General features: G+C 31.7%; 2 protein-coding genes and 1 long non-coding RNA gene across 3 annotated transcripts; 1 reads left to right on the forward strand and 2 right to left on the reverse strand.

The window, feature by feature from the left end:
• Positions 1–5126: 5126 nt before the first annotated feature.
• On the reverse strand, positions 5127–9834 carry LOC112025338 (U-box domain-containing protein 33). Its single transcript, XM_065767234.1, has 4 exons — positions 9398–9834; positions 8555–8676; positions 6283–6404; positions 5127–5240 (listed from the first exon to the last, which is right to left on the reverse strand). Exons 1-4 carry the CDS (start codon positions 9585–9587, stop codon positions 5129–5131), a joined length of 546 nt encoding a protein of 181 aa, XP_065623306.1. The 5' UTR covers positions 9588–9834; the 3' UTR covers positions 5127–5128.
• Positions 9835–11273: 1439 nt separating this feature from the next.
• On the reverse strand, positions 11274–15077 carry LOC136065009 (U-box domain-containing protein 33-like). Its single transcript, XM_065767608.1, has 3 exons — positions 15057–15077; positions 13987–14762; positions 11274–11715 (listed from the first exon to the last, which is right to left on the reverse strand). Exons 1-2 carry the CDS (start codon positions 15075–15077, stop codon positions 14004–14006), a joined length of 780 nt encoding a protein of 259 aa, XP_065623680.1. The 3' UTR covers positions 11274–11715; positions 13987–14003.
• Positions 15078–15380: 303 nt separating this feature from the next.
• LOC136064865 (uncharacterized) lies at positions 15381–17584 on the forward strand. Its single transcript, XR_010626519.1, has 2 exons — positions 15381–16347; positions 16829–17584. It is a non-coding gene; the product is annotated as an uncharacterized LOC136064865 (long non-coding RNA).
• The last annotated feature ends 4094 nt before the right edge of the window (positions 17585–21678 follow it).

The raw sequence follows: 21678 nt of genomic DNA on the forward strand, positions 1-21678 counted from the left end.
TCTAGCAGCCAAAAATGCTATAATTATAAGTTTCATTTTCTTGTTATGATCCATTTGGAATGAGAAGGAGAAGAAATGGGAGTGTATCAGATTAAAGGTAACAGTGAGCAATAAGAGCAGCATAGCTTAGCTAGAAAAGAGACAGAGCACATATGACAGTAGCTTGGAGTGTGTTTCTTGTATATAGGACTTGTTGTTTAGCAGACAGTTTAAAGCTTTAAGTTGAAGCACGTGTGAAGATTAATTATTACTGTAGGCAGACACGTGTATAGGTGGTTATTTTTTCTGTTTTGCAGTTAGACAGTATTAGCTTGGTACATTCAGTGTATATAAACTCTTGTAATCACTTTTTCCTAATTAATTCAATACTAAAATTCATCATTTCATCAATTCCTTGATAGAGTGGAGGGGAGTGGAGTAGAGTTGGCTGAAAATAAACTAATTTTGAATCAAATCTACTTTATTCTCTCTCCCTTCCCTCCAATCCAAATGGACCATTAATTTGCCGTGAAAAGGAAATATCTATTTTCACATAGCCTAGCTTTTTTTTTTTTTAAATAAAATTTTTAGGTTGAGAAGATATCATAGCCTAGCTAGCTTTTAAAGAAAAAGAAACATGTGAATAAGTAACAGAATAAAGTCCAAAAATTCCAAGAATGTGTAATGGCTTAAACTCCAAATACTTTGTAATAGAGGTTATCTATACTGTTAATAACAAGATTCCCTAGTTGAGTTTCAACATTTTGCGTACAAAAATATTCTCAAATAAATTCTTAAACTTTCTAAAATATCTATATCTTTTAGTTGAATAATTTTAAATTTAAAAACACAAATTGGTTAAAAGAGTAATTTACTATTTTTTAAAAATTTCCTAAGTTTTAGGCTAAATGAATTGCCCCTCTCTTTTTTTTTTTTATAGATATTTTTCTCCATATATTTATTGATCAGTAATTTCAAACTTTTATCAAGATCTTAAAAATTAGGACATTGTCTTTATCTCACTTTTAAACATTATTTCACTAAATCCAAAATAAAAAATAAAAATAAAAAAAGAACCTTGTTGCACACTCAAAGTGTGTGTGATGAGTCTAGTATACTATAAATAGATATTTTCTATGACAATCTTTTACTATTAAGATAACCAGCTAAAATCTCTTCCAAAAAAAAAAAAAAAAAAAACTAGCTAATTAAAATCCCGTGCATAGAGTTTCTTATATTTTCATTTAATATATTTTGTAACAATTTTTTTTGACTCATGAATAATATATATATATATATATTGTGGTATATAATATTTATCTTATTGTATAGGTACAATTAATGTGACTGGTTCTCAAAAAAAAAAAAAAAATATATATATATATATATTAATGTGATTGGTTTTCACTATTACTCAATAACAAAATTAATCAATTTCTTAAAAAAAAAAAATCAATGATTTTTTAATTACATGAATAAAAAATTATAACATTCTTAACGTTACTCTTCACTCTTTAAAATAATATGATTATTTTATTTGAGACGACCCATGTTGTGCATCCACAAGCCATAATAGGTGACCCTTTGTTAGTTCGCTCAAGAATAATGCTAGGTTTAAAATATTTTTATAACATATCCTAAGTAATAAAATGTTACTAATTGTTACTAGTAGAGAAAAAAAATATTTTAATATTGGGTTCAAAATTAATCCAATAACAACTTATTACTTAAGATTTGTTATAAATTAAAATATGGTAGAAGTAATGAAAAAAGAGTCCAAGTCTCTAGACCTCTAGAGGATCAATACTTTTTTTTGAGAAACTAGAGGATCAATACTTAGAAAAAAAGAGATAAGGAATAAGGGAAGGAAATTAAAAAAAGAAAAAGAAAAAGAAATTATAAAACATGTACAGTTTGAAAATGTGGCTATCGTAACTCTTGGGCCCATGCTTCGTACACAAAGAGTCCGGAGAAGCAATGAGCCTTACGCTACTCTATTCATTAAATGAATATCATACATGTAGTTATACAGAGCTCAGAAACTTCACAGAACCATCAAAAGACTTTTTTCAATTCTTCTTTATAATTTCCTCCTTTTTTTTTGGTTGAAAATTTTGAAGTTCTCTTCAAAAAGTGAAAGGAAGTGGTGAATATTAGCACGTCTATATAGAGAAAGCTAGTATTCTTATGAATAAGCTTTGGTTGGTGAGCAGTTGATTATATTAGCTTTCTAGAACATCTGCAACTATGGCAAGTGGGCATGAGAATTCAGAGGATCCGGTTACAAGTGTAGTGATCGAAGAAATGATATACGTTGCAGTGGGAACAGATGTGAAAGACTGCAAATCAATCTTGTTATGGGCTTTACGCAATTTTCGAGGAAAGAGGATTTGTATCGTTCATGTTCATCGACCTGCACGGTGGATCCCCAACGGTTGTAAGTCTGAAAAAATTATGTGTGTGGCTATTTGCGCTCGTACATTTATGCACAAAGATCCACATATAGAACTGTGTCTGATCATGTATATTATTTATTATTATTATTTTTTAGGAAACTGAACATGTATATTATATTTATATAAAGCTTGGAAGTTTTGATGGGAATTTGATTTTTGATGTGATAAAAATTGATCATTTGTGCTAAGCTAGCTTAGAGCTTTATTACTTTCTAGTAGTTAAGTCTAGACGTGTATTTGGTTGACTATATTTGTGGAACTCCAAATGACAAACTTTTTTTTTTTTTTTTTTTTGAGAAAATCCAAATGACAAACTTGATATTAATGATTTACTTCTTGATTATTAATTTATTACAGTTCTAAAATTTACAAGGGTTTTAAAAATTATTCTTGGAACAGTAAAGGATCCCTGCTAGAATCGTGAAACAAATTGAAAAGAAACTTTGGAAAAAAATTGGCCACAGTTGTGGAGAAATAAATTTGGAGAATTTAGTAACTTTGGAAAAATTGGTCAATCTAACATTTGATTGGGATTTTAATTTACTGTACAAATTTTGATTGGGATTTTAAACTCATGATCTGGTAATATGAAGAAATATGACACTGGAGATCTGGAGAATTTCACTTTTGTCTTTAAGATTTAGTTTTATCTTGCATGGTTTTCATTATTTCAAAGTGCAATTTACTTTTCTTATTTTGCAGTGGGTGGACACCATCCAGTAAGCTCACTGGACGAAAGGATTGTACGGGATTACCGGAAAGCGGAAGGGAAAATTATGAATGAGACCCTAGAAGAATACCTTTCTATTTGTCACCGAGAGGGGGTAAATCTGTCAAATCTCCTTAACAAATTTACCTTACAATTAAGAAATTATTTTATATACAAACATAGCATATTTCAAAATTATACACAAGGAATTTCATTAAATATTTCATACTCCGGTTAAAAATATAATATTAATGGTGAACTTAGATAGTTATCATTAAAAATTTGTCAATTCAATTGTTTGTGGAATGTATTGTGAAAATTATTGTGTTTGTGACCATGTAACATTACTCATCTCAAAATTTATATACTCCCAAATTTATAGAAACGATCATAGAGTACTTACCACATTTGTTGGGTCACCAAGTTTTGTTATTTGTTTTCAAATCTAGAAAAAGATATTTTGAAAGCTTAATCTGAAACTAGTTTTCAGAAAACAATTTCACCACATTTTTTGTTTGAGCTCGTTTTAACATACAGCCGTTTTTTGTTCCTCTTTGCACCATTTCATTTCCTCCCTCGATTTCTTAACATAAAAATATCACAACCACCCGAACACAAAATAACCACCACCGGAATATATGTAACAAACCATCAGAACAATCCACAAAAATTCTCTGCTTGTCCCAGATCAACCCAAAATCCAAATCCAATTCAACCTATCGAATAAAATTTTCCTTCTCCACCACACGCCAAAGTCACAAAAGTGAGTTCCCGGCAACGATCAAAACTCAAAATCATAAACTAAAGAGAACCTTTGAATCAAAAACAAAAGTAGAAAAATCAAAACCCAACGATCGTGAAATTGGTGTTGAGAATAGAACATGACAAGCCCACCACTGTTGTGAACACATCCTACCACACCACAATATAAACCTATAAATCCCTAGATCGACCACCCAAAATTGTGAAAATGAGGAGTCAGAGAGGCTAAAAGAGAGGGACAAGATTTCTATTGGATGTGAATTTTGAAAATCTAACTGTTGGTTATATATATATATATTCTGTTGATTTTTGGGAATTTCAGGTGAAGATACAGAAAATTAACGACAATTGAAACGGTATGAACCAATATTGTAGGTGCTCAACAGAACATAAAGATAACAACACTATTAAAATGGCAACTCTCAATCAAAAACTGCAAAAATATTTCCTATGAAAATGTCACTATAATGTTGATGTGATGAAATCTATTGCTATGAAGCAATGTACTAAGAGTAAGAATTGCATAGGTAAAATACAAATATGCATAAAGAAGAAGTAATATTTACTATTAAAAATAGCAAGGAGTGAGAGGTAAATGATAAAAGATGGATGACACGGTGATGTATAAGAAATCTAACACTGGGAAAATTATGTGAGCAAAGCGGTTATAACAACCCAATTGACCCGCTTTGATACCATGTCAAAGTTTGAAATAGTATGGATAAAAAATAAATAATTAATTAATTAATTAAAAAATAAAATAAAATAACATGAGAAAGAAAGAACATATGTGTTCAATGTGGCTCAGTCACAAAGGCCTAAGTCCACACCACCAAAGGCCAAATGGCTATATCTTGCATTCACTTGATTGATAATACATTATAAGACCCATATTTATAATGGGATTTATAAAATTTAAAAGTAAGTCAACTATGTTTATTACATGGATATTTTGATTTTGAATTTGATATCGATATAATTGATTGTCCAATCCCTTAATTTACTCTAAGCAATCAATTCCTTGATTTATGTATTCAATTTGTGGAAAGTAAATCATACTTCCAACAATAAACTACCACATGTTCCAACAGCTTAAACTATTATGAAATAGAACATTTAATCATTTGACTATTATCTTAACATTATTGAGTTGAGTTTATAAGCCTTACTAGTCATGATCATCAACTGACAGTTACTTTACCAAATATAATTAACAACCCCGTTAAGCAAACCTGGTATAAATAAGGCGACTGTTGCAGATAAATAGTACGCGACAGGAAAGAGGTGCTTGTTTGCACACATATTTAGCTTTCTTAGACCTGAGGCTCATCTTCCTGCATAATTGAGTGATGTTAATACTTTTAACGATATGCTGAGCTCTCCAATATCATATAGCAATCATTGATGTTAAACCATATAGAGGCATAGAATACTTAGATCATCACGAACATGATAACTTAATTAAAACCAAAATCTCAACAAACAAGGAAGCAGATTGGGAAACACCCCATTCGACACCTAAAATAATAAAGCCATCTTTGGAGGGAGTTCTATTAACTAACTGTACCTATCAATCAATGCAGAATTTTAAAAAAGGATATAAATAAATAAATAAAAGGATAAAGAATTTTTTTTTTTTTTTTAAAACAAGCATATCAAAATTTTATGGTATATTTATTCATGATTTATTTCAATCTTTTTTTATCAAGGAAAAGATTTATGAACAAAATTTAGCTACAAAATTGGTTGTAGCTTAAAACTACAACCTTACTCAAACTACATATTTTGAAAATCTAACCGTTGAATTACATGTTATTTACACTCTTTTTTTTTTTAGATAGATGTTATTTACACTCTTAATACATATATCAAATTTTGAGTCAATTGGATATTACTTACTATATGATCTATAACTTTATATTTTATGCATGATTTCAAACTACAAAAACTTACAACTTAAACAATTTATTGATGACATATCTATTGTTCCTTACTTTTCTAGAAATATTGCAAGCATGGAAGATATAAGAAGAAGATGTAATCCAATTGTGGATTTGTCAAAATTCACATCCAATATAAAGATATTGAGCAAGGTTGTAATCTTATACTACAACCAATTTTGTAGCTAAATTTTGTCCAAGATTTATTTCATTCTTTAGTTATTAGTTTAATTATTTTTTAGTTTAAGGCATTCTTTTCATTAGTTCCCCTTTTCACTTATGGTCTGAACATTGGGCTTCTTTGCATAATCCAAAACGCATGTTCTACAGTTAGGACCTATAAACATATATTGCCAGTAGATACCCATAGTCTATTATACATAGAACAAGAATCGAACATGAAAAATTAATGGAAAGCGTTTTATGTGGTTTGTACTCTTTATAATGCTTTTCTAATGCTCCTCCCATTACAAGCTCCTTGATCCCATCACGAGATATGAGTTCTACAATTCCCTTCCCGATGTCGTCCATGTCAATCCAGACTCTTTGTGCTTGTACCTAAATTTAAAAAACAATAATGTCATTCAGCAAAAAAAAATGTCAACAAATTTGAAAACTCAGATTTGAGGCACTAAGAAAATGTAGGATTTGAACTACAGATATGAGGCGCTACAAGCCTACAAAAATGTGGTTACCAATGATGTAGTAAACTACCACTTGTACCCAAATATTGAAAGTTTGAAATATTAATACCCTAAATTTTGAATTTTCAATGCTTGTAACTTATATATGGATTAGCCAATAAAAGATGACTGTTATTGATGCATCTTTTGGGGGATTGATTTTATTAACTTCAAATCCATTTTGGTAGAAAGAAATGTTGCAAATAACGAAAAATTATTATGTACTCTTAGAATATATTGATGTGGTAACGTCTCCTCATACACTTTAGACTAATCATTTGACAAATACTAAAATAGAGTCCAAATCTTTGTCAACGGTTAGTTCATATGATATACCTTCCATAGTTTTTTTTTTTTTTTAAACTAAATCAAAAATCCTAATCTATCCTACATATAATGCTCTCTTTGGAGCTTGAACCTGTGATCCCCCACTAGGTTTAATACGATATATGATGTGGTGCTCCCTTCTCATACACTATAGACTAATCGTTTGTCTTTGGTTTCATTCCTGAAAACAATAGGCCCCACTAGGTGAAAATGTGTTGGGGTGAAGTTTTTGTTTTCAGCTAAAAAAAATTTCAAATTTTGGGTATGAGAATAGACTAGGGCCCACACTAGTCTTGTTGTCTATATTAAAGTCAGATTTCTCTCTCGTACTCCTCACTATATGTTTGACCCCCTCTCTCTCTCTCTCTCTCTCTCTCTCTCCATCTCTCTCTATTAAAAAATGTTTCTTTTTAAATTAGTTTTGAAAAAAAATCCTTTAAACTTCTGCTATATTTTTTTATCTTATGTGAATTTTGAAAATCTAACTATTGGATTACATATTCTTATTATATCTTCCATGCTTCTAAACTTTTAAAAAAATCAAAAATCAATAACTATGTCATCAATCTCAATAAAAAATAATAATAAAAACTATGTCATAAATCAAATGTTTAAATTTCAAGTTTTTGTAGTCTAAAATTATGCTTAAAAAATATGTTTATTGATCGAATAATAAATAACATATAATTTGAACAAAATTTGACTTGTATGTTAAAGACAAAAAAAAAAATATATATATATATATATATACATATATATATATATATAACCAACAGTTAGATTTTCAAAATTCACATCCAATAGAAATCTTGTCCCTCTCTTTTAGCCTCTCTGACTCCTCATTTTCACAATTTTGGGTGGTCGATCTAGGGATTTATAGGTTTATATTGTGGTGTGGTAGGATGTGTTCACAACAGTGGTGGGCTTGTCATGTTCTATTCTCAACACCAATTTCACGATCGTTGGGTTTTGATTTTTCTACTTTTGTTTTTGATTCAAAGGTTCTCTTTAGTTTATGATTTTGAGTTTTGATCGTTGCCGGGAACTCACTTTTGTGACTTTGGCGTGTGGTGGAGAAGGAAAATTTTATTCGATAGGTTGAATTGGATTTGGATTTTGGGTTGATCTGGGACAAGCAGAGAATTTTTGTGGATTGTTCTGATGGTTTGTTACATATATTCCGGTGGTGGTTATTTTGTGTTCGGGTGGTTGTGATATTTTTATGTTAAGAAATCGAGGGAGGAAATGAAATGGTGCAAAGAGGAACAAAAAACGGCTGTATGTTAAAACGAGCTCAAACAAAAAATGTGGTGAAATTGTTTTCTGAAAACTAGTTTCAGATTAAGCTTTCAAAATATCTTTTTCTAGATTTGAAAACAAATAACAAAACTTGGTGACCCAACAAATGTGGTAAGTACTCTATGATCGTTTCTATAAATTTGGGAGTATATAAATTTTGAGATGAGTAATGTTACATGGTCACAAACACAATAATTTTCACAATACATTCCACAAACAATTGAATTGACAAATTTTTAATGATAACTATCTAAGTTCACCATTAATATTATATTTTTAACCGGAGTATGAAATATTTAATGAAATTCCTTGTGTATAATTTTGAAATATGCTATGTTTGTATATAAAATAATTTCTTAATTGTAAGGTAAATTTGTTAAGGAGATTTGACAGATTTACCCCCTCTCGGTGACAAATAGAAAGGTATTCTTCTAGGGTCTCATTCATAATTTTCCCTTCCGCTTTCCGGTAATCCCGTACAATCCTTTCGTCCAGTGAGCTTACTGGATGGTGTCCACCCACTGCAAAATAAGAAAAGTAAATTGCACTTTGAAATAATGAAAACCATGCAAGATAAAACTAAATCTTAAAGACAAAAGTGAAATTCTCCAGATCTCCAGTGTCATATTTCTTCATATTACCAGATCATGAGTTTAAAATCCCAATCAAAATTTGTACAGTAAATTAAAATCCCAATCAAATGTTAGATTGACCAATTTTTCCAAAGTTACTAAATTCTCCAAATTTATTTCTCCACAACTGTGGCCAATTTTTTTCCAAAGTTTCTTTTCAATTTGTTTCACGATTCTAGCAGGGATCCTTTACTGTTCCAAGAATAATTTTTAAAACCCTTGTAAATTTTAGAACTGTAATAAATTAATAATCAAGAAGTAAATCATTAATATCAAGTTTGTCATTTGGATTTTCTCAAAAAAAAAAAAAAAAAAAGTTTGTCATTTGGAGTTCCACAAATATAGTCAACCAAATACACGTCTAGACTTAACTACTAGAAAGTAATAAAGCTCTAAGCTAGCTTAGCACAAATGATCAATTTTTATCACATCAAAAATCAAATTCCCATCAAAACTTCCAAGCTTTATATAAATATAATATACATGTTCAGTTTTCCTAAAAAATAATAATAATAAATAATATACATGATCAGACACAGTTCTATATGTGGATCTTTGTGCATAAATGTACGAGCGCAAATAGCCACACACATAATTTTTTCAGACTTACAACCGTTGGGGATCCACCGTGCAGGTCGATGAACATGAACGATACAAATCCTCTTTCCTCGAAAATTGCGTAAAGCCCATAACAAGATTGATTTGCAGTCTTTCACATCTGTTCCCACTGCAACGTATATCATTTCTTCGATCACTACACTTGTAACCGGATCCTCTGAATTCTCATGCCCACTTGCCATAGTTGCAGATGTTCTAGAAAGCTAATATAATCAACTGCTCACCAACCAAAGCTTATTCATAAGAATACTAGCTTTCTCTATATAGACGTGCTAATATTCACCACTTCCTTTCACTTTTTGAAGAGAACTTCAAAATTTTCAACCAAAAAAAAAGGAGGAAATTATAAAGAAGAATTGAAAAAAGTCTTTTGATGGTTCTGTGAAGTTTCTGAGCTCTGTATAACTACATGTATGATATTCATTTAATGAATAGAGTAGCGTAAGGCTCATTGCTTCTCCGGACTCTTTGTGTACGAAGCATGGGCCCAAGAGTTACGATAGCCACATTTTCAAACTGTACATGTTTTATAATTTCTTTTTCTTTTTCTTTTTTTAATTTCCTTCCCTTATTCCTTATCTCTTAACTTCTAAGTATTGATCCTCTAGTTTCTCAAAAAAAAGTATTGATCCTCTAGAGGTCTAGAGACTTGGACTCTTTTTTCATTACTTCTACCATATTTTAATTTATAACAAATCTTAAGTAATAAGTTGTTATTGGATTAATTTTGAACCCAATATTAAAATATTTTTTTTTCTCTACTAGTAACAATTAGTAACATTTTATTACTTAGGATATGTTATAAAAATATTTTAAACCTAGCATTATTCTTGAGCGAACTAACAAAGGGTCACCTATTATGGCTTGTGGATGCACAACATGGGTCCGTCTCAAATAAAATAATCATATTATTTTAAAGAGTGAAGAGTAACGTTAAGAATGTTATAAATTTTTTATTCATGTAATTAAAAAATCATTGATTTTTTTTTTTTTAAGAAATTGATTAATTTTGTTATTGAGTAATAGTGAAAACCAATCACATTAATATATATATATATATATATATNCTCCAAGACAAGAAATTTAGAACTTCAACTAACTCTAAATAAACCCAATAGCAATGGAAAAATTAGATTTACCAACCATCACATGTTATAACTCAAAACTCCTAAATTTTCCACCATATATAAACCTTAAGTAGTCACCATTAACACAAACTATATACCCACTCATCAAATAATTCCACCAATACAAAACCCATATATACAAACACATAAATATCACTTTCAATGCTCATAAATCACAGGGGTATCATTATTAAAGTTTAGATAAAAATAACTTCAAGCAAAAGTGTAAAACCCACCAAAAAGATTAGAAATTTTTACCTAAAAAAAAAAGATGTGAAGGTGTTTATGGGTTCCCAAGAATATTCTGGTGATCTTGTCGGAAAATTATGGTGGAAATGGTGGTGGTGGTGGTGTGGAAGTACTGGTGAGAGTATATAAGAGTGGCGAGGAGAGTATGAAAAAAAAAAAACAAACAAAACAAAACAAAACAAAACAAAAAAATGAAAAGAAAGGAAGAGAGTGAGCCGGCCAAAGAGTAAAGAGATGAGTGAAATGAGTGGTGGGGAAGGGGGTTAGGTGGGGCACGTGTGGTCCATAAAAATCTGACTATTACCCTTTTTTTTTTTTTTTTTTTTCTGATTGGGACGTTACATTCTTCCCTTCTTATAAAAATTTCGTCATCTATAAAATAATGAGACAGAGCCCAGTAAGTAGTATAATTAATGAGGGTGGGGGAAATGCAAGTTTCATTTTCAATAATAATATGTTATGACAATAATGATTTAATAATGAAACAGAAAGTTCTCAAAGTAAATACCTTGATACTATATACTATAATCTGTGAGCACCAACAATATAATTTCCAAAGCCATAATATCTAGCATAAGGTAAATTATCACAAATATACCACACTACCACATAGACTGGTCAGGAGATTCACTCATTCACAACTAGCATGATATTGTCCTCTTTGGTATGTAGACTCTTGGACCCATGGACAGCAGCCTCACCCATACCCTCGAGGTTTTTCTCTCCCCCATGGGCAGTAGAGAGAGCGCGCCAAATAGGACCTCTCTTTCATGTGGTCTCTTGGCCCCATGGACAGCAGTCTCATCCACACACAATCAAGGAACTTTTTCCCCCCATGGGCAGCAGGGAAGAACTCGTCATCCAAAGTGAAAGGGCACTGACTTGGATTTGGTTCCGTTGTCACAAAGACTACGAAAACCAAATCGGGCGATCACTGAAAAATCACACATGGCATGGTGTTAAAACCACATAAGCTCACAGGTTACATTACTTTGAAACACATAGTTCATATTCAGATAGTTTCAGAAAAACCTTAAATAATCTAACTTCTACAAAGTTTGTAAGGTTTTCAACTTTATTCTTGTCAAAAGATTTTCTATCCATTACCTAAGTACTAAGACAAGATAAGTATCTTTAAATTTTTTAATATACCATAAAATCCAAGATTTCCTTATCAAAGGTTGAATAAAATATGCTCATTTTTCCATATCAACAAATTCATGTATTTCCTCAAATGCAATACCAAATATGAGGCATTTTCATATATAATCATACATACATTAAGGTTACAATACAATAGTTTTTAGGAAAATATAATTTCCATAGGTAGTTTCCAAAAGCATGTCTAACCCAAAAAACAACATTTATGCAACATGATATGAAGTAAACCTAAACGATATCAAGTAAGCCTATCACAATAAGTATAGAACTTGAAATTGTATCTAGCTACAATTTAGGAATTGTCAAATAAGTACTTAATTAGGAAAGCCTAATATTTAACCTCATCAATAATAATGTATTCCACTTCTAAAGTTTCTCAACAAATTGATTCACAAGGCATAAACTCCAATTTATAAATTTAATCCATTTAATATCATCTCCGACATCATGACTAGCTTCCATAAAATTTACACTACATCATTAAGAGACCCATGAAAGCAAAAACAAAATATCCTCCAAGATAAGAAATTTAGAACTTCAACTAACTCCAAATAAACCCAATGACAATAGAAAAATTAGATTTACCAACTATCACATGTTATGACTCAAATACCTTAAATTTTCTACCATATATAAACCTTATGTAGTCATCATTAGCACAAACCATATACCCACTCATCAAATAATTACACCAATACAAACCCATACATTCAAACACATAAATATTACTTCTAATACTCATAAATCATATGGGTATCATTATTAAAGCTTAGATAAAAATAACCTCAAGCAAAAGTGTAAAACCCACAAAAAAGATTAGAAATTTTTACTGAAAAAAAAAAAAAAAAAAAAGGATGTGAAGATGCTTATGGGTTCTCAAGAATTTTCTGGTGATCTTGCCGGAAAATGATGGTGAGATGGTGGTTTGGAGTGGAGTTCGGTGGGTGAGTGTGTGTGTTTAAGTAAAGAGAAATGAAAGAAAATGAAAGGAAGAAAAGAGATGGCCAGCCAAAGAGAGAAAAGGGTTGGTGTGAAAATGAGTGGTGGGAGATTATTAGGTTAGGTGAGGCACGTGTGGTCCACTAAAAATCTGACTTTTACTTCCTTCTTCTTTTCTTTTTCTTTTTCCTTTTTTTTTTTTTTTGGTTCTGACTGACTAGGATGTTACATCCTAAATCAATCCAATTACAAGTAAAGTATGTTTTGTAAGGATTAGTCAATTCTATAATGATATATTTCCTAACATGATTCACATATGTCCTAACAAATATAAAAGGAAACACAATCAAACAAATATATTAAAAAATAAAAATATAACAAATAAACAAACACAAAAGGGAAAATATCATTAATAAACCAAACATGGCAAAAAGACTCAAACAAACATGGAAAATAATTAAACACAATTGACTAACTTAAACTGAGTCAAACAAAATCAAAGAACATATGAAAAATGATTAAAACAATAAAAATAACATTTTTTTTCAAATTTGAGTTCGGGATGCGTATGCATACTCAACTATGCGTACGCATGATCGAAACAATGCGCATACATACTCAATGATGGTATGCATCCTTTAGCATAGAAACGATAAATCACATTTTTATAGATTTAATCAAACAAAGATATAGTATGTGAAATCAAATAAGTGTGTTAGAAACCCTAAACACTAAACTAACATGAAGTAAATAAAACAAACACCAATATAAACAAATAAACATGAAACAAAATTAAATAAGTATACTAAACTAACATAAAATAAATAAACACGTTAAACTCTACACAACAAGATGATAATGTCATTGCATGCCTCAACATACAACAAAGAAAAAAAGTTTGAAATAATGAAGAAAAAACAAACTGACAATGTCTTCTTCTTTTTTTCTTTTTATTTATTTATTTATTTTTATTTTTGAAAAGATTGACACAAAAAATTAGATTTGTAAAACCGAACTTAAAAGAAAGAAATGAATAAGATTCCAATGCTATTGCAGCCATTTTTGAATGATAGGACGAATAGAATGGTTGGGGAAAAATATTTACGATGTGCAAACTTGGAATCATTCTGCGTGAAGTGTCATGCCTACTAGTCCAGCCGTCTCTTCAAAGCCTTGTACTACCAACATTGGTTCAAGTAAACTCTTGACATGATCTGACCCAAGGACTGGCCGATTCTTTCGGTACTTGTCACAACACTTCAAGGCCAATTGAGCCATGTTTTGAGCAATCTCAATTGGCCAGTCTCCAGCCGAAGGATCCAAGCGGGATGACAAATTTTCAGCATCTATGACAACTTGCATTTCCATTGCTATCGTGAGGTCTGGTCTCTGCCCAGTCAACAATTGTAGTAATATGAGTCCAAACGAGTAAACATCTGACTTCCTAGTAAGCTTTCCTGAAACAAGGAACTCAGGATCTATGTAAGGAACAGTGCCCATTGGTTGAGTAAGATGACATAGTGTTGTGTCGTTGCTTGAACTTCTTTCATGGCATAATATACGGCATGTTCCAAAGTCACTAAGTTTACTCACAAAGTTTGCATCAAGAAGGATATTAGAGGGTTTCAAATCACCATGTACAATGCTGTGAGGTTTTCTAGAATGAAGATAAACGAGGACAGAGCACAACTCTATTGCGATGCGTATTCGAGTCTGCCATGGTAATGGAGGACTTTTGTTCCTGCAGTTGAGCCGATCTTCAAGGCTTCCATTGGGGAGATACTCGTAGATGAGCGCAAAAGCTTCCAGACAACATCCAATAAGTCTGACTAGATTGGGATGCCTCAGCTGACTCAACGCACGAACCTGATATACAATCAACTAATCAGAAAGAAAGCCAAACTTTTTATCCTTTTTAGGTAGTGGAAAATTTTCTCCCAAGCCTCGTGATTATATAATCAAATTTTTCGATAGAGAAATGCTTCAGATATTACAAAGTTTTCTTACAAAAAGAGTTACAAACTCCAAAGTAGTCACCTTATGCGTATTATACAATCACAAGTCATGAATTTAGACATGCAAATTAAAGTGCACGATCCAACTAGTACCATGGTACTATTATACAATAAATAACCACGTAAGGTTGTAATTGAATGATAAGAGATTTTGTAATACCCGAGCACCACTCTTCAACATTGTCACATTCTATAGGCTACAATCTACAGATAATTTTTTAACGTAATTATATGTACCAACATAGTATAATACTGCATGACAGAATCTAGTTACAGATAAAATGCTTCAGTGAATTGTACTTTTAAAAAAAAAAAAAAGTATGTATATATATATATAAACCCTAATGATCTAGTATATATGCAGAGAAAAATTACATGCAAGCATGCCAGATACAGTAGTTAAAGCCTTAAAAGGGGGATAAGTCTACACTCTCAATAGTTTAAAGGGCAACTATTATATAGGTAATAGCTTTAAAAAAAAAAAAAAAAAAAAAAAGGGTAATAGTCAGATTTTTATGGACCACACGTGCCCCACCTAACCCCCTTCCCCACCACTCATTTCACTCATCTCTTTACTCTTTGGCCGGCTCACTCTCTTCCTTTCTTTTCATTTTTTTGTTTTGTTTTGTTTTGTTTTGTTTGTTTTTTTTTTTTCATACTCTCCTCGCCACTCTTACATACTCTCACCAGTACTTCCACACCACCACCACCACCATTTCCACCATAATTTTCCGACAAGATCACCAGAATATTCTTGGGAACCCATAAACACCTTCACATCTTTTTTTTTTAGGTAAAAATTTCTAATCTTTTTGGTGGGTTTTACACTTTTGCTTGAAGTTATTTTTATCTAAACTTTAATAATGATACCCCTGTGATTTATGAGCATTGAAAGTGATATTTATGTGTTTGTATATATGGGTTTTGTATTGGTGGAATTATTTGATGAGTGGGTATATAGTTTGTGTTAATGGTGACTACTTAAGGTTTATATATGGTGGAAAATTTAGGAGTTTTGAGTTATAACATGTGATGGTTGGTAAATCTAATTTTTCCATTGCTATTGGGTTTATTTAGAGTTAGTTGAAGTTCTAAATTTCTTGTCTTGGAGGATATTTTGATTTTGCTTTCACGGGTCTCTTAATGATGTAGTATAAATTTTATGAAAGCTAGTCATAATGTTGGAGATGATATTAAATGGGTTAACTTTATAAATTGGAGTTTATGTCTTGTGAATTAATTTGTTGAGAAACTTTGGAAGTGGAATATATTATTATTGGCGAGGTTAAATACTAGGCTTGCCTAATTAAGTGCTTATTTGGCAATTCCTAAATTGTAGCTAGATACAATTTCAAGCTCTATACTTATTGTAATAGGGTTGCTTGATATTATTTAGGTTCTAGCTAATCTCTTTTGGAACTTGGAGAATTAGGCTTTTGGCGGGTTGCGAGGTAAGTAGCTTTTTAATGGGATTTTTGAAAAATAACCATGTTGCATAAATGTTGTTTTTGGGTTGGACACGCTTTTGGAAACTACCTATGAAAACTATATTTTTCCTAAAAACTATCGTTGTTGTAACCTTAATATATATATGATTGTATATAAAAATGCATTATATTTGGCATTGCATTTGGGGAAATGCATGAATTGTTGATATGAAAAAATGAGCATCTTTTATTTAATCTTAGATAAGAAAATCATTGATTTTATGGTATATTGAAAAATTTAAAGATGCTTATCTTGTCTTGTATTATTTTGGAAAATTGATAGAAAATCTCTTGACAAGAATGAAGTTGAAAACCTTACAAACTTTGTAGAAGTTAAATTATTTAAGGTTTTTTTGAAACTACCTAGATATGAACTATGTGTTTCAAAGTAATGTAACCTGTGAGCTTATGTGGTTTTAACACCATGCCATGTGTGATTTTCCAGTGATCACCCGATTTGGTTTCCGTAGTCTGCTGTCCTTGGGGCCAAGAGTTTGCATACTAGAGAGGACAACATCACGCCAGTTGTGAATAGGTGGATTCCTTGACCGGTCTATGTGGTAGTGTTGTATATTTGTGATAATTTACTTTATGTTAGATATTATGGCTTTGGAAATTATATTGTTGGTGCTCACAAATTATACTATATAATTTCAAGATATTTACTTTGAAAAATTTTGTGTTTCATTATTAAATCATTCTTGTCATATTATTATTATTGAAGATGAAACTTGCATTTCCCCTACTCCCATTAATTATGCCACTTACTAGGCATTAGCTCATCCACCCTCTAACAGTTTTTTAGATTTATTAGCTATACCTTCGGTATGGATCTTACTTCTTTGGTGATGATTACAGTGCTATGTTAAATTTGGAGACTTTTGCTATAAATGGTTGGTGACTCGATCTTGCTATGTTCAACGAGACCTTAATTAATTCTATTGGAGGTGGGTCGCTTGAGGTTTGTTAGCCTTTGGCATGGTAGGCCTAGACTCAATGTTAAGGTCCTTATTCTTGATAAGATTGTGACTTTGTGTAATCTAATGAGAGTTTTGTAATATATTCATGTATTATGTGGAGGCACATGATATTTAGTTATTATTCCTAAATGTGTTATAGAACTCTGACTTGTAATATGGAGATTTTAGTATGGTTATATATTCTTATCCTGTGGAAAAGAAAGGAAAATAGATCTTCTATAGTTTGATTTGCCAAAAGGAAAAATCTACAGGTACCCTTGGGATGTACTTCTCATGCTTTAGACCTTTGTGGGTTTAGGGCATGACATGAAAACTATTGTAGCTAGTGAGAGTATAGACAAGAGTAAATCTATTTTAGGAGCACTCCCTAAGCTCAATAAGAAAGAAACTAAAAACCCTAGTGCTAAGAAGGGAAACAATCAAAAGCCTAAACAGAAGAAGCAGTATCTTTGTCATCACTGTAGAGCAGCTGGACATACTCGACCTAATTGCTATAAATGGTTAGCCACTTAATAGAGCAACAGTATAATCTCATCAGGAAACTCGAATTTGTTTCCATCATTTTTTGCTCCTTTTGGAGATCTACTCAAAACCCTCATGTTCTTTTCGAACTTAAACGGTTTCAATTCTTCCCCCTCACCGCTGGATCAAGAGTTTGCAAAACTCTAAAGGTTTTTCCAAGGTGTGGAAGGAAAAAGGCTCCAAGTGATTTATTCACTTTTTCTCTCTCTTCCCTTCTTGTTTTTGATTTTGCATTACTTGTGTGTTTTGCTTTCTTGTTTTTGAGCTAGTCTGGTTTTATGCATTGCTTTGTTTAACATGTTTTTGTTTGTTTATTTTCAGTTTTGTTTTATTTTGTTTTTAGTAAAAAAAAAAAAATTACAAAAATAGTGTGGGTTTGTGTACCTTGGATGGCCATTGAAACAAAGTTTTCTAAACTTTGTCTCTTTTGTAACTTAGATGAGTATCTCTATGCACAGCTAAGCAAGTGAGTTTTGTGGCTCGTGTTTGTGATGAGTAAGATTAAGTAATCTCTTGTACTTAACACTCGTATCACTCTTTTTGATAGGAAGGACTAGAAAATCCTAAGAGAAATTAAGGCATAAATAACCATCTCACCACTGTTGCCCATCAATCATGAAATGACATTTGTATGGTTTGGCATAGCAAAAGTGCAATGTCAAAAGCTTAACATAATTGGATTTTTTTTTTCTCTCTTATATGCCCATGCATGGTTTGCTTAAAAGAAAAATATACAAAGAAAAAATTAAAAGCAAAAAGAATCAAAATGCTTTATATAGATTGCAAGTGTGTTTTCTAGGAGATGTGAGAGTTATAGGATGTACCTCAAAGGTGATAGTCTCCATCAAGCAGTTATGATTGTGTGTGAGTTAAAATAATTTTCTCATATCTCAAATCGTCATAGCATGTAGACTCTCATGCAACCTTGCAATGTTTTTCATACACAACACGTAATATTCTTTACTACTTTTAATACATGTGCAGGTACAATGTGATTTGGCCATCACAAGGAATACATGTGTTAATGTATATTCACTAAACTGTCTAAACTTGTTTTTGAAATATAAAATTGGTTAGACAAGTTTAGTGTGTGTTTGTGTGTGTGTTTTGGATCTAAATGCTTGACATTTTTCTTGATGAGAGATGTTTTTGAGAGCTTAAAATGTTGTTTGGATCTTTGGTTGTTTTGCATCCTTGGTTGCATTCATTTCTGTGTTTTTCTCTTCTTTAAAAAACTGTTTTAAGCAATCTCAATAGCTGCTGGATACCTCTCAACAGCTAGGCTATCTATCGAGCTTTTCAGCTTCTTTTCTTGATAGCTGCTATTACATTTTCGATCCATCGAGCTTTTTAAGAATTTTTCATGATAGCTTCTCGATCCATTGAGGAAGTTTCTGTATGCTTGATGGATGCTCGATAGCTTCTTGATCCGTCTAGCCCTTTTTGCTGTGGACACCTCCCGATACCTTTCGATCTGTCGAGAATTATGGATTTCTATATAAATGGTCAGCGTAATTTCTACTTCATTTTTCTCGATCTCTCTCAATCCTTTCTGTCTTTTCACCTTCCTAAACTCTTCTCTCTCACTCCAAACCTCTTCCCCAAGTGTTCTTTGGTCTTAAGAGCATTTTCTTCCTCTGGTATGTCTCTTATTCATTCATTTATCATGCATTTATTCTTTTGTGACCTAACTTTTTGGGTTTGTTGAAAAATTTGGGGTTTTCCAAAATTAAAGAGGTTTTTGCAAAATTTTTGGGATGGGTTTTGTTCAAATGATCCTAAATGTTCATGCATTGCATTACATTTGCATTTTAACTATATTTTCATGCATTATAGATGTGTGATATATATGTTGAATTCATGTGTGCTGGTAGGATTGGATTGGGCTGAGCCCATAATGTTTTTACTATTGCATATCACATGCTTATGCATTTTTCATGCATACATACCTTCATTGTTTTATATTCTTATATTGATCTATGTTGGTGCTTTTTTGTTTGTCTCTCTCTCTCTCTCTCTCTCTCTCTCTCTCTCTCTTTCTACGCGTTACCTTGTTCTATGGCACCTAAGCATAAATCTGCTTCGTCCCGGAACCCTCTTCGTTTCTGGGCGTCTTCCTCTGATTCTACTCCCTCCCATGTTAGGTTTCGTGATAAGAAGGCCAAATCGGACTTCTCAGAGAACTTTTCATGACGCGGAATTCATTCGGAATGCCAAGTCATTCTATCAGACTTTTCCGATACTGAACTTCCCACTGTCATCTAAAGTAGGGGTTAAGAGTCACTATGTGGCATCCCGATCACTTGTCTTTCCATGATAATACAAGAGTTCTACTCCAACATGCACAAATTCAACTATTTAGTACCTCATTTCACTACAAAAAACGCGGGCTATAGCCGCGTTTTTTTTAGCCGGGTTTATATAGCTAACCTATAGCTGGGTTTGTCAAAAACGCGGCTAAAGCCTCAAGCTATAACTGCGTTTGTAAAAAACGCAGCTAAATCCTCATGCTATAGCTGTGTTTTTCGAAAACACGGCTATAGCTAACCTATAGCCGTGTTTTTAAACGCGGCTATAGGTCTAGCTGAATAATTCTTTTTAAAAGGGACCTATAGCTGCGTTTTAAAACGCAGCTAAACCTAAGCTATAGTCGCGTTTTTCAAAAACACAGCTACAGGTACAACCAAATAATTTTTCTACAGGAGAACCTATAGCCGCGTTTTTTAGAAATCACGGCTATAGGTCACCCTTAGTGACATGACCTATAGCCGCGTTTTTAAAAACGCCGCTACATGTAACACCCAAAAAAAAAAAAAAAAAATTTCTTTAGCTTTCCCACGTGCCCCATCCTTTCCCACCTACATCCCCACCTACCCCACTTTCTTCTTTTCTTTTATTTCTTCTTCTTCTTTCTTTTTTCCTTATTTCTTCATTCTTCACTCAGTGCTCCACTCCACCGTAAGTCTTCAAGTCTTCTCTCTTTCCTTTTTTTTTTTTTTTCCTTCCTTCCTCAATCTGGGTGACACTTCTTCTTTTTTTTCCTTTTTCTTTCTTTGTTCTTCTCATTTGGGTAACTTTTTTTTTTTTTTTCCTTCCTTCTTCTTATCTGGGTAACTTTTTTTTTTTTTTCTTTGTTTCTTTGGAGCTGCTGCTTTTTTTTTTTTTTTTCCTTCATCTCAAGCACACTAATTTGTCAATAGATCTACTGAAATTTTGAATGAAGTGGATATTCTAGCAATATTTGATTTTGAATTTTTTGCATCTGTGCTTGAATTTGTGCTATTGTGTTGCTGATATTGTGATTATGTTTAGATGAGTTTGTGTTCTTATATTTTGGAGCACGTTGTGTGTGATTTTGAATTTTCTGGGTGTGTTAGTATTGTGAGTATGTTGTGTTTGATTTTGAATTTTCTGGGTTTGTGTTTGATTTTGAATTTTCTGGGTGTTTTTGTATTGTGAGAATGTTGTGTTTGATTTTGAATTTTTTAGGTTTGTGTTTAATTTTGAAATTTTTGGATTTACGTTTAATTTTGAATTTTTTTATTTGAATTTCAAATTTTGAATTTTCTGGAAAAAAAAAAAACCCAAAAATATATATATTTTTTGTTTTCTGGAAAAAAAAAAAAAAAAACAAACCTAAATTTTTTTTTTTTTTTTTGGAAGAAAAAAAACCCAATTTTTTTTTTTTTTTTTTTTTTTTTTTTTTTTTTTAAAAAAAAACCTATAGCCGCATTTTTAAAATGCGGCTATAGGTCCGAACCCTTAGTCGCGGTTATAAACGCAGCTCCAAGCT

This window comes from Quercus suber, unplaced genomic scaffold, assembly GCF_002906115.3.
Source record: "Quercus suber isolate HL8 unplaced genomic scaffold, Cork oak 2.0 scaffold_25, whole genome shotgun sequence".
NCBI classification, from domain to species: Eukaryota; Viridiplantae; Streptophyta; class Magnoliopsida; order Fagales; family Fagaceae; genus Quercus; species Quercus suber.

What these genes read in the sequence shown, in the direction of transcription:
- LOC112025338 (XM_065767234.1), bottom strand. Translation starts at nt 9,587, where the DNA reads ATGGCAAGTGGGCATGAGAATTCAGAGGATCCGGTTACAAGTGTAGTG. An exon ending in ACGGTGGATCCCCAACGGTT is followed by an intron (nt 8,677 to 9,397) that starts GTAAGTCTGAAA and finishes CTTATTTTGCAG; the next exon opens with TGGGTGGACACCATCCAGTA. An exon ending in TTAGAAAAGCATTATAAAGA is followed by an intron (nt 5,241 to 6,282) that starts GTACAAACCACA and finishes TCAATTATGCAG; the next exon opens with GAAGATGAGCCTCAGGTCTA.
- LOC136065009 (XM_065767608.1), bottom strand. Translation starts at nt 15,077, where the DNA reads ATGTTGAAGAGTGGTGCTCGG. An exon ending in TGTTGAAGAGTGGTGCTCGG is followed by an intron (nt 14,763 to 15,056) that starts GTATTACAAAAT and finishes CTTTCTGATTAG; the next exon opens with TTGATTGTATATCAGGTTCG.